The sequence below is a fragment of the Grampus griseus genome, assembly GCF_964374135.1.
Source record: "Grampus griseus genome assembly, chromosome: 17".
NCBI classification, from domain to species: Eukaryota; Metazoa; Chordata; class Mammalia; order Artiodactyla; family Delphinidae; genus Grampus; species Grampus griseus.
Window position 1 is genome coordinate 53,532,928 of NC_139011.1, and position 14,030 is coordinate 53,546,957.

General features: G+C 40.6%; 1 protein-coding gene across 1 annotated transcript in view; it reads right to left on the reverse strand.

Moving 5' to 3' along the window:
- E2F5 (E2F transcription factor 5) overlaps positions 1-10,680 on the reverse strand; it is a gene marked incomplete at its 5' end in the record, with an annotated part of 28,423 nt that extends 17,743 nt beyond the window's left edge. Inside the window, one exon of the mRNA XM_082675276.1 lies at positions 10,447-10,680. Within this exon, the coding sequence (XP_082531402.1) occupies positions 10,447-10,680 (234 nt within the window). The remainder of the gene's footprint in view (positions 1-10,446) is intronic.
- Positions 10,681-14,030: the final 3,350 nt, after the last annotated feature.

Consider the following 14,030-nt stretch of genomic DNA (forward strand, 5'->3'; position numbering starts at 1 on the left):
GCCGGGTACTGTTTAAGTGTTTTAAAAGTAAAAACTCACTTTAGCCATTCCTATAATGATAATCACATGAGATAGATACTATTATTGTCACCATTTTTGCAAAAGAGGAAAGTGAAGCTCAGTAACTTGTCCAAGGCCACCGAAATGGTATGGTAAAATCAGGATGTGAACCCAGGGTGTATACTTTTAGCCGTTGCAAAATGCTATTTCTGATGTGGTGAGGTAGCTGGTCATGATTATATGCTGCTAGTGGAGTATAAGTACCATCTTTTTGTAAAGCAATTTGGCAACATTCATCAAAGGTTTTACATTTTTATGATTCTTTGATCTAGTAATTCTTTAGTATAGATTATCAGAAGCAGAAATAATTTTAAAATGTCTAAATGCCAAAAATGTTTCCTGGACCTCTGTTGCTAAATCCAGTGGCCGCTACAAAGTCTTGTATCCTCTGCAGCACTTGACTCTGGTTCTCTCCTTCCTAAAGCACTGTTCCCTGACCTTGCTGTCACCACAACCCATAGGTTTTTCCTCCTCAGTCTCGGGCTGTTTCTTCTCAAGTCTCCTTTTTCTCTGCTGTTCCTGAACTGAGTGTTGGCCCAACTTCCATTCTTACTCCTCTTTCCACTCTAAACCTTCTCCCTTACGTACCTCATAAACCAACCATTTCCAGATCAAACTGGTAGCCCTGGTCTTCTTCTTGGGCTCCAGATTCATAATTCCCACAGGCTGCCAAATATCTACTCAAGGATGGCCTATAGGCGTCTCATGCATGCCCAGAATTGAACTTCCCTTTCCTCCAAATTCCTTTCCTCTTTTCGTAATTTCTAAGTGAAAACCACCACCATCCACTCAGCTGACCATGCCATGACCTGGCAGTCATCCCTGATTCCTTTTCCTATAGACTCAGCAACCAAGTTCTGTCACTTCTACAATGAAACATCTTATCTCCCCACTTCTTTATATTTCCACTGCTCTACCTTAGTTCAAGCCTGTAATCTTGCCTAAATTACAACCTTGTTCTCTAAATTCAACAGTCATCTAATTTATAGCTTTGCAAATGTACCATTTCTTTCTCTGGCCTCATGGTTCTGGCACTTGCTGTCTTGCTGGGAATGCCTTTTCACCTAATGCAAATCTGATCACATCCATTCTATTTGTTGAAAGTTTACAACAGACTGGCTGGATCAGTACTGGTAACACACAAGACACAGTCCCTCGCCTCACAGAGCACTTGGTCTAGAAGGGAACACAGGCAAATAAATAAATGAAGAAACAATCCCATCTTGTGATAAGGGGTATTAAGGAAAAGAACAGGTAACGGAGAAACAGAATAAACGGGAATCAACTTCAGCCACTTTAGATTAAGAGGAAGAGTCAGGAGATGCATCTGCATCAGTTTCCTATGGCTGCTGTCAAAATTATCACAAATTTAGTGACTTAAAACAAAACAAATTTATTATCTTATAGTTTGGTAAATCAGAAGTCCAAAACGAGTCTCACTGAGTTTGGATCAAGGTAAGGCTGTGTTCTTTCTGGATGCCCCAGCTTCTAGAGTCTGCAGCATTCCTTGGCTAGTGGTTCCTTTCCTCCAGCAATGGTCGGGCCAAGTCCTTCCATACTGCCATCTCTCTGGCCCTCTCTCTTCTGCTTCCCTCTTCCACTTTTAAAGACCCTTATAATTACCAATGGGCTCAGATTCATAATTCAGAAAAACCTCCCCATCTTAACGTCAGCTGATTAGCAACTTTAACCTTAATTCCCCTTAACTGAACAGATTCATAGGTCCCAGGAATTAGGCCATGGGTATCTTTCGGGAGTCATATTCTACCTACCAAGCTTCTAAGACAAGGAAACATTTAAACTGAGACCAGAGGGTTTAGAGAAATGGCCAGTCAAGTAAGGGAGAGAGAGAGAGAGAGAGAGAGAGAGAGAGAGAGAGAGAGAGAGAGAGAGAGAGAGAGAGAGTGTGTGTGTGTGTGTGTGTGTGTGTGTGTGTGTGTGTGTGTAAGTGTGCTCCAGGCAGAAGGAAAGCCCTGTGCAGCAGCCATAAGGTGGAGAGCAGAGGGTGTGTGAAGCATTAGAAGAACTGGAGCCATGGAAGGGGCGAGTGTGCGAGAAGAAGGGAAGGACTCCCAGAAGAGACAGGGTCCTGTAGGCACTGGATGTTGTTCTAAGTAGAGGAGCAACACGACCTTAAATTCTTAATTTACATATATCAATGTCACCTGACTTTTTGAGTCCCTTAGTCCCAGCTCCACTCTCACTGCTCCCTGGAGCCGTCAATGGCTCCCACATCACCGGTCACCAGGGCTCAGCAGGTGCTTCCATACCCCCTTACAGTGTGAAAGTGTCCAACTCCCATTTCCCTCACTTTTCCCCACAACCATAAGCTGTAAGCTACTAAAGGAAGGGGCTAGGGCACACATTGGTTAAGTTATATTTATTGAATGAGATAGAACAAAACCTAGAAACAACTAATACATTACCAATCTAAAACAATGGTGAATTCTGGATAATATGATAGATCTAAGTTGAGGCCCTCACAATTTATGTTTATAATTTGGGAAAATAAAAGTTTGACCTCAGCTATGAAAAGGTGTAACAAATTGGGAAAATACTGAAAATTGAAAATAGTGGCTCTCTTGGGGTGGTGGCATACTGGGTAATTTTTATTCTGGACTATATTAATTTTTTCCAAGTTTTCTACTATTTGTATGCTATTTCAACAGATATATTTTAAGTTTAAAAAGGTAAATGAGAAAACCAAACCCTCCCTTGTACAAACATATTAAGTTTAAGACATAAAGGGAGACTCATGGACTAATAATTGGGGAAAGTTAGACTTAAATGGCAAAATCTAAAAGAAATGTACTTATAAGAAATATTTAGCATGTCAATACTTACCATACTCAAGAAATGGCATAACATAATACATACATCCAGACAAATGGACGTGTGATTCACACTGAGAGGCACTATTTAAACACTGACTTTTATGATTCATCCCTAGATTCTAATCTCATTCTTAAAAATATCAGTTTATACCATTAAGTGCACTTGATATTAAGGTAGACATTCTCTGGAAATTAGTACTTTCACTCCTGATTTCTTCCTCTTCCCCTTTGCCTGGTATACCTCAATTTAAAATTTTTGAGTCCTTTTCTTTCTTGGTGCTTTTCTTGTACACAATGGATGCCTGAATTTTTTCATCTAAACAACTTTCTTAAAAAGAAAAAGGAATCGGATACATTCACATACTGGAGAAACTAGCAGGTTTCAATTATCACTCATTTGATGTTTTCTGTATATTATGCTTTAATGCTTTTACCTTTTCATCCTTTTTTACGGATTTGTTACGCTTTCTGTGTTATTTTTTCCCTTTGTAAGATAGCAATTCAAAGTGTATTTCTAGTCTATTAAGTTACTTTTAAAATTTTAATAACATATTTATAAAAAGAAAATGGTGCATAAAATCAGCAAAAGCTCAACTAAAATACTTGGCCACTCTGCTAATGAAATCTCTCAGTTACCTGAGGGTCTCAACTAGACACTCCTTACTCTTATCCTTGTGAGAATCTTCCTAAAATGTCTACAGTCCTGCCTACACATACTCTCCATTCAAGGAAAGAATCTTTCCCAGTGATGGAGGCCCTCGCATCATCTCATTCACTGCTCAGTCCCCTGGAACACAGATGATGAAGATGAGCTACAGCTGCACTGACCTTGCTCTTTTTTTTTTTTTTTTTTTTTTTTTTTTTGCGGTAGGCGGGCCTCTCACTGTTGTTGCCTCTCCCGTTGCGGAGCACAGGCTCCGGACGCGCAGGCTCAGCGGCCATGGCTCACGGGCCCAGCCGCTCCGCGGCACGTGGGATCTTCCCGGACCGGGGCACGAACCCGTGTCCCCTGCATCGGCAGGAGGACTCTCAACCACTGCGCCACCAGGGAAGCCCTGACCTTGCTCTTTTTAAAAATTAAATCCAAAATTTAAAAACTTTATAACTTTCCTATTCCCCTGTAAGTAAAACAGAATTTTACTGTAAAAGTGGATTTTACTTTATTCCATTATAGAAATGACTCTCAAAGCTTACTCATTTCCACTAGAAATTAGGTCCCTTAATTAGTAATGTAAGATTTGAATGCCGTAATATGCTGCCATTCAGACATGAGCAGAGACTATTCCAGAGCAATTAAATGGGGAATTTCTTCCATCCCTAGCCTCCAACATTTCCCCAAGAGTAGCTCTCATCAATCTTAGTGAACTCCTAAAGGGTCAACTCTGTTTGACATTAATTCCTTCTACTACCAGAACAGTTCTTTTTGATGCGTGAATAATATGATTGAAAAAGAAGAGGCAGTAGAGCTCATTCCATGGTTCTCAGATGTCAGTAGGTATCAAAACTACCTGGGGTATGTATTTAAAATGCAGATTCCTAGGCTCATCCCCTGGCCCTACAGAACCTGATTTCCCAGGTCTGACATTAGAATCTTTTTTTTTTTTTTTTTAAAGATCCAGAAGATGCTGACATATTTGACCACTGGTCTACACATTGAGAAAGCTGGTGGAATCCCTTTCTTGAAGTGTGAGGGTGGAGAGACTGTACAGCTTAGCACAAAAATAAAATCTGCCTGGGGCTTCTCGGTTCACAACTACTGCCACCACTTACGGTGGCTCATCCCTTCTTCCTTCCACTTTAAGGATAAGATATAAAGGATGTGGAACATGCCCAAGACACACTGCTGATAGGTGGCAGAATCAAGACCAAGAACTCACTAGTACTGTCTTAGCTATATGCCCATTTATCCTGTCCAGAACTGAAAAACGCGATGGCCGGCTTTTTTTTTTTTACTTTCTTGTTCTCTAGAAAAGCTATTCTTCACATTATACCAAAACTTCAGAGGTAGGTACACTTTGCATAGCATAGCATCAATTCTGACATCAGACTATCTGGGCTCTTATCTCCTTTACTGTGGATATTGGCTGTAACCAGATAACGTCATTAAGCCTCAATTTCCTAATCAGCAAAATGGAGATGTAATATCTCCCTTAGAGTTTTGTTACAAGAATTAAATGCGCTAATACAAGTAAAGCATCTGGCATAGTGTCAGTCACTTAGTATTAGCTACTAGTAATCATTTTTATTAGTGTTGTAGAGCTTTAGTCTCCTAAGAATTTTCTTTTCCCATTTGGTCATGCATCTTGTATTTAACAGATGTTTAATAATTAGACCCTGGAATAGATGTATCCAGAGAAGCTTTATATATGCATCTTTAATATATTTTATTTTTTAGAGTAGCTTGAGGTTCACAGCAAAACTGAGTAAAAAATAGAGATTTTCCATAAATCTCCTGCCCCCACACATGCACAGCCTCCCCCACTATCAACATCCCTCATCAGAGTGATACATTCATTACAACTGATGAACCTACACTGACACATCATAACCACCCAAAGTCCATAGCTTACATTAGGGTTCACTGTCCGTGTTGTACATTCTGTGGGTTTTAATAAATGTATAGACATGTATCCACCATTATAGTATTGTACAGAGTAGTTTCACTGCCCTAAAAATCCTGTGTTCCACTTGTTCAACTTACTCCCCTAACCCCTGATCTTTTGCTGTCTCCATTGTTTTGTGTTTTCCAGAATGTTATATAGTAGGAGTTATATAGGATGTAGCCTTTTCAGACTGGCTTCTCTCACTTAGTAATATGCATCTAAGGTTCCTCCTTGTCTTTTCATGGTAATGACTCATATTTTTCAGCACTGAATACTATTCCATTGTCTGGATGTACCACAGTTTATTCATTCATTCACCTACGGAGGGACATCTTGGTTGCTTCCAAGTTTTGGCAATTATGAATCAAGCTGCTATAAATATCCATGTGCAGATTTTTGTCTGAACATAAGTTTTCAACTCCTTTGGGTAAATACCAAGTAGTGTGACAGCTGGATCATACAGTAAAAGTATGTTCAGTTTTTTAAGAAACTTCTGCAACATGTTGCATTCCCACCAATAGTGAACGACAGACAGTTCCTGTTGCTCCACATTCTTGCCAACATTTGGTGGTGTTAGTGTTTTGGAATTGTGCCATTCTATTAGGTATGTAGTGGTACTGCAGTATTGTTTTATCTATTTTTTTTAATTGCAGTAAAATACACATAATATAAAATTGGCATCATAACCATTTTTTAAGTGTACAATTCAGTAGTTTTAAGTACCTTCACGTTGTTGTGCAACCAATCTCCAGAACTCTTCTAATCTTGCAAAACTGAAACTCTATACACACAGCATTAGTTTGCTAGGGCTGCATAATAAAAATACCACAGACTGGGTCGTTCAAACAACATAAATTTATTTTGTCACAGTTTTGGAAGCCTGAAGTCTAAGATCAAGGTGTTGGCGAGTTTGATTTCTTCTGAAGCCTCTCTCCTTGGCTTGCAGATGGTCTCCCACATTGTGTCCTCACATGGGCTCCCCTCTGTGCACAGGCATCCCTAGTGTCTGTGGGTCCAAATTTCCTCTTCTTACAGGACACCAGTCAGATTGGCTTAGTGCTTACCCTGGTGGCCTCATTTTAACTTAATCATCTCTTTGAAGGCTCTATCTCCAAATATAATCACACTCTGACTACTGGGGGTTAAGACTTCAACATATGGATTTTGAGGGAACACAATTCAGCCCCAAACGCCAAAGAAGCAACAACTTCCCATTCCCTCCTCCCCCAGCAACCACTCCTCTACCTTCTGTCTCTATGAACTTGACTGCTCCAGTTACTTCATAAAGTGGAATCATACAGCATTTGTCTTTTTGTGACTAGCTTAATGTATTCAAGGTTCATCTATGTATGTATCAGAAATTCCTTCCTTTTTAAGGCTGCATAATCTTCCATTATATGTATATACCACATTTTGCTTATCTACTCATTTGTTGATGGACCCTTGGGTTGTGTCCACATTTTAGCTATTGTGAATAATGCTGCTATGAACATAGGTATACAAATAACTGTTCAAGACCCTGTTTTCAATTCTTTGGAGTATATACTCAGAAGTGAAATTGTCCTGAGAATTTTTAAGCATGCACTGAAGTTCTGGCTCTCCTACTCATATCTCTCTCCGTAGGATAATCCTTGCTTTATTCTGTGACATCACAATCTAAGACCTTAGATTATTTATTTCTTCCACAGTGTGTATTAATCAGCAAATCATAAATGGGTATGAGTCAGGGACCTGTGAGATAAGAAACACCATAAATATTTTATCATATTAATCCAGGTATCGTTCAGGCAATTGGTAACTTGAACAATTATAATAAACAAGATAAGGAATCTTGAGCATACTTTAAAAACTTGAAGGTGGCATCAAAATGGCAAATCTAGAAACTCAGTTATAAATTAATAGGAATTTTCAAAACAACACATATAGTCATGACTATCCTAACTTACTTAAATTTTTAGTTCTATAAAAATAGAACCCTAGTTTAATTTGTGAAGTAATATGAATTTGTCATCAATATCCTCATTTTAATGCAGAAGCTCAATACCTTCTCTTCTATCATGAGTAGAGGTATAAAAATAATCATGCATTTTTCTTTACAAGAAAGATTCCATGCCCTACACAGATGAAAAATTTAAGAAATTATTTTTTTTTAGGAATACTGAAAGTCAGTATAGCACAGAGAATAAGAAAATATGGTCTAGTTTCAAGTCATAGCTGTGACTTTCTACTGTGTGACATTGGGCAAGTTACTTAACCTATCATTTTCTCATCTGTGAAATGGGGATGGTAAGTCCAAATTTCAACTGTTAGGATGATAAAATTAGTTAATATATGTTAAATGCCTGGCACATACTAAGTTCTCAATAAATGTCAGCTACTAACAGCATAAATTGGCAAACCACATAACTGGAAAGGACCATGACATAACTTGTCATCTCACTAGAATAAAGAGAGAGTAACTACCCCACTCCCACTATTGTAACAAATTATTAGAATTTGTTTTGTTAAGCTATGTCCTCAATTAGTTAAATTACTAGGAAATGTATCACTAAGATACAGCATTATGTTCTTATTCTTCAGTAGTATATGTCACAAGTTAGAAAAGAAATAGCATCTAAGTGGTTTGGATATATTATGGATATCTAAGATATTTGGATGTGATGGCTGATATTTTTTATATTCATGATATTCACAAAAATGATGTTTCATTAATTGCTTCTTAAAAAATATCAAGTGTATAATGCAAAAGTACCAATAACTTATGCTGAAATACACCACCCCCAAGTAAGAATATAAGGAAAAAATGTGATTTTATAATTTCAAATTAGAGAAACTTTATAATTGTCAGTGTTAATCCATCTTCAACATGTCAGAAAAAGTCTTTATGATCTTTTACTATGGTGTACAATAAGAAACATCATTGCAAAGATTTCAATATAAGATTTTTACAATATAAGATTTTACACATATATATAAGTAAACATATGTAAATAAATGATATCTATCCATATTTATGTGAAAAAGAATGATACTCAAACTGTTCTCTACAACTAAAATGTCATTAATATAATGAGACCTAATGTCACTGCAGAAGCCTTTGAACTTTTAAGAAAGGATGGATGAAACAATGTTGTTATGATATATTAAAACTCCATTTCCCACTCATTGCCTCTGTGACTTCTGGACAGCAAAATGTGGCCACAGATGAAGCAGGAAGAAGCCAAAGAACTTAGGGGAAAGCAAGGGCAAAGTTCCACCATTCCAAGGCAAGTTGCAGAAGCCTTCACAGTCAGCCCTCAGAGTTCAGTTTCATCTGGAAAATCCCAAACTTTCCTGATTCCTTACTGAAGTCACAGGCTACAACTGAACTTCTAGATTTTGAATAGTAGTTTGCAAGCTATGCTTTGTAACATCCCTGGCTTTCACTGATGACCTCATGACTTCCTGTGAAATTCTTTAAACAGAATCCAATTTAGTTCACAACAATTTAAATACTATATATGCCATAAAGCACTTTCAGGGAGGGAGGTATGGAGGAAAGAGTGGGTGGGGGAAAAAAAACGAGAACAAGAATTTCCAAGGGTGTGGGAAAATTCTAGGAGTAACACTTCAAAAAGAAGAGAGTAGAAACTACTTCCGGAAATGCAAAATATGTGCATCGTGCCTCATTTGTATAAACTAGAACAATTCAGATATTTCAACAATCACATACTGAACACCCAGGGAAAGGAGACGGCATTCAGTGACATACCTCACCTCCTGCACTACACTGAGAGGAGGGCCCCTAGCAGAGGCCATCAAGTTGGCCTTTGTGAGTTCAGGTCAGGGAGAACTAGAAGATGCTCTCCTGCTCAGATGCTGCTTCTGTTACTTTAGGCACAGCCTTGATGACTGCAGTCACACTCTCAAGCTAGGAAAGGTGGTCCTGACCCTCCCCTAGGCGCTGGGACCAATCCTCTGCAGTGATTACTGACTCGTTAGTAATTTTTGTTTTTATTGCTTTACTTCTTACTTAAACTGCGTGTGCTGGCTGAATTTTAATTCAAGTGTGATCACAGCGCTGTTCCTCAGCGCTGTGGAATCCTTCCAAGTCCTGCCTTGAACGGTTAAGTCATTTTGTTTAACGGAACAGCTTTTGATGCATGTTGCTGTTTGAAAATTCCAAACTGTAGTAAAAGACGAAGCACACGGTCTTGTGAAATAGGAGTTTACTGAGCGCTTCCATCTTTTGGGGTGAAAATTATAAAACACCCCCTTTTCGTGTGATGGCAAATCTCGCTTTTAGAAATTTATATCAGATACCAAATTAAGTCACAAGTCAAATATCCCTCTTAATCATCAGGATGATGAAAAGAAGTGCACAAGGAAGAGGTTTTTTAAATTACTATTATTGTTTTAACGGGGAGGGCTGAAGAGTTCACCTTTTTGTGTGTGTGTCATCCAGAAGAGGTGGCAAAATCGGATTTTGTTTGCTTGTTCGTTTTAAACAACCGAAACACGGTCTCAGCAAGAATCGCCTATTAAAACCATCAATTCCCAAGAGCAAAATCAATCCCAAGGGTGCCTCGGGGCAAAGCGCCCTGGTAACCCCTGAGGCTCTGCCACAGGTGGACGCGGAACAACAAGGACACTCGGTCGCCCTCGGGTCCCTACGCCCAGAGCCTGAAGCCACGCGGGCGCGCCCGAGCTCCTGGGCTCTTTGTCGAGAGCCCGGCGCAGCGCCGGGCCCCATTGGTTAACGCGGTCGGTCCGGGCCATCCTGGTCCCGCGTCCCTCCCCCATCCCGGCGTCCAGGGCCTGGGCGCCGGCCACGTGGCCCCTGCTCGCGGGTTTCCCGGTCTCCGGGATGCGCGTCCACGCCGCGCCGCCCAACCCACGCGACAAGGGGGTGGTCTTCTCCCAGGACCGCGGGGTCGGAAGTCCGCCCCCTCCCCGCCTCCCGCACTCACCGCTTTGAGATCCAGGACGCCGTCCTTGGCCTCCTGAAGCAGCGACACGAACTTGGTGGTGAGCAGTCCCAGGCTCTTCTCGTGCCTGCTGCTGCCGCCCCCGCCGCCCCCGAGAGGCGGCGGCGGCGGCGGCGGCGGGGGCTGCGCCTGGGACTGCTGCGGCTGCGGCCGCTGGCCCTGCCCCTGGCCCTGCGGCGCCGGCTGCCCGGAGCCCGCGGGCTCGGCCGCCGCCATCGCGTCCCCGCGCCGCGGTGGTGCGGCCCCCGCGCTCGGCCACCTGCCGGGTCGGCTCCGCGGCGGCCGCTGCCGTCGCCGCCCGCCGAGGGCGGGACGAAGGGTCGCGGGCTCCTACAAACAACAGGTGCGCTGCGCCCACCCGCCCGGGGGCCGCTCGGCGCGCCGGGCCTCCGCCCCCTCCCCGAGCCTGGGGACGCGAGAAGTAAGCCCACGATCGAGGGGAGGGGGAGTGGAAGCGAGAAGAAGGGGCGGCTAGGGGTGGGGACCCGAGTTTAAATGGCAGGAAGTGACGCCGCGGCCCGCCGTTGCTTGGAAACGCATTTTTCTGTAGGAAGGAGGGGCGAGCGGAGAGGAGGGCAGCGTCGGTGACTGGGTTTCACACTTGCCTCCCTGCTGTTGGCGAGCCGACCCCGGGAGCGGCGACCTCCCGCAGCAACGCCGGGAGGAAACAAGGGCTTCAGGGCAGGAAAAAACCCTGCCGTGTGGCCATCAATTTCTGAGCCGCTGGGTCCGTGGAGCCACACGAGATTAGCCTTCGGTCACTTACCTTGACTGGGCGGTTTCTGCTGTCTGCTCTTTTCGAGCTTTAGGATCCTTTGCAAATATTTCAGTGACTCGGACCAAATGCAGGGTTATATTCCATAGATTATCTTTTTGGATTTGAAATACAGGAAAAACAGAATCATGGAATCATAGGTAGAGATACTGGGGTGTGGAGGGAGAGGTCCTGAATTGCTCAGACTCGCCGCTGGACTCCAGATCTCCTGCATTTAGAACAGTGTTCGTAATACCTTACTGGAACCAAATTATATTGTGTTATTTAGAATATTAGGCACCCGCAGGTTCTTGTGTTTCGTGATACCCCAAACTATTGATGGGAAATGGGATAACACACAGATCTGGGTAAAAGTTTTTTCTCATTTGATTACAAACTCTCGAGAGTCAGAACTAAATTTTAAATGAGTTGATGTCACACACAACACTTTGGATATAGTAGATGCTCAATAATTATTAGGTGAATGAAAATTCCATATGATGGTAATTAATCAAGAAAGTTTCATGCAAGAAATATTTTAAATTTAAAATAACAATAAACTAGCAAAAAAGGGTCACTGGAATGAAGTGAAATAGCAGCATTAGCTAGTAAAACCGGACACACCATTTATAACAAAATATTTATGCTTCCAATTCATAGGTACAGAACTTCATTAATAACCAGACAACCTTTATTTAATCAAAGAACTCTATAAGCAAAACTTGAAATTAAAAACCTTTAGTAGGGCTTCCCTGGTGGCGCAGTGGTTGAGAGTCCGCCTGCCGATGCAGGGGACACGGGTTCGTGCCCCGGTCCGGGAAAATCCCTCATGCCGCGGGGCGGCTGGGCCCGTGAGCCATGGCCGCTGAGCCTGCGCGTCCAGAGCCTGTGCCCCGCAACGGGAGAGGCCACAACAGTGAGAGGCCCGCGTACCACAAACTAAAAAAAAAAAAAAATCTTTAGTAAAACATGAAAAATTCAATTAATAAAACCACTCAATTTAAGTTATCTCAAAATGGGTTCTGCTATGTGATTTGGCATTAGCAAAATTATTATTTTACAAATTAAATTAATTTGCAAATTAGTTTTAATTTATTATTAATAAATTAATAGAATTAATAAATACAATAGTGTTTCTTAAGGAGGTTTTAGTTTTAATTTGAAGTGGTAACATTGTGCTATAGATGCAGGGACAGGAATTGATAAAAATAAAGTTGTTATTTTAAAAAACTTTTTTATATGTGTCTTAGCTTGGTCTGCCATAACAAAAATACCATAGACAAGATGACTTAAACAACAGAAATTTATTTTCTCACAGTTCTGGAGTCTGGAAGTTCGGATGCCAGCATGGTCAGGTTCTGGTGAGGCCTCTCTTCCTGGCTTGTAGACAGCTACCTTCTCTCTGTGTCCTCACATAGCAGAGAGAGAGAGAGCAAACAAGTTCTCTGATGTCTTTTCTTATAAGGGCACTAATCCCATCATGAGGGCCCCACTCTGTGACCTCGTCTAAACCTATACCTCTCGAAGGCTCTCTCTCCAAATGTGGTTAAGGCTTTAACATATGAATTTGGGGGAGACACAATTCGTTCCATAGCATGTAGTATTAAATCATAATAACTATTTTGGTAATTTTTTAATTGTTCTTTTTAATTTCAGTTTTTAAAGTTTTTCTACAACGCAGTTATTATTAATGATGCTAATAGGTCATTTGAAATTTATTTTGCAATATTTTTGTGTTTTTCACAATGAATTTTTCATTTGTTTAAACTCAGTAGGATTCAACTAAAACACATTCACAAGTTAGCAGCTATTTCAATTAGCCTTCAAAATCCTATGTCTGTCAGAGAAACTACAAATTACTTACACCAGTGGCTTCCGAACTTTAAGGAGAAAAATCATCTATGGTGTTTGTTAAAAATGTGATTCTTTTTTCCAAATTTCAGAGATTAAATCAGCATTTGATATGAGAATTTGACCTGGGAATCTGCATTTCTTCACAGATAGTTTCAGGTAATTCTCATGCACACAGTAACCCCTTTGAGAAACACTGAATAACACAATGAAAAATAATAAAATATATCATTTTTCCTAAAACTGCTAAAGATCAGAGCCTGATAATGCAAGTCTTTTTAATATTTTGAAACTTTTTGGAATTTCTGCTAATGAATTATTTTAAAATGTGATTTTTAAAAATCAGAATATAAATAATCTTTAAGAAACTGATATTGGTCACTGTTTGAAGTATATTACTCTGAATTTGATTTCTGTATCCTTTTGGCTATAAAGGAGACAACTCTAAATGGCTATCAATTGCTACACTAGTTCTTTGTACCAATTCTGACAAAAGCCTAATAATTCTTTCCATCAAAAGTTAGGACTCATAGCATATTCTCAAGAAGTAGGTAAGATTTTTGTGCACTAGAATAATCCAGTTAAACTAAACCGTATTGCATTGACCTATGTAGTACTAAATGCATGACAGTAATCCTTTGTTAAATTCAGACTAATTACACCGGATTAACTGGGCAAATATTATGATCTATTATAATATTGTTTATATGCTCCTGATTATATTTTCATTATTTTTATGCATTTTGGAAGTGCAGCTGCTTAGCCAATTCAGGAGTAGGAGGGAGAACTTCAGTGTTTTGAATTCGACGGAATGACTTATTAGCCCATAGTTCACTGGACTGAGTGTCACATTTGTGGAATTTCACATGTTATTTTCATAGAAGTCCAGGATCAGTTTAATATATGTGCAGTTGTGTCATAATATAGTAGTTAACTATTCAAGAAAATTCAACCAAATTTT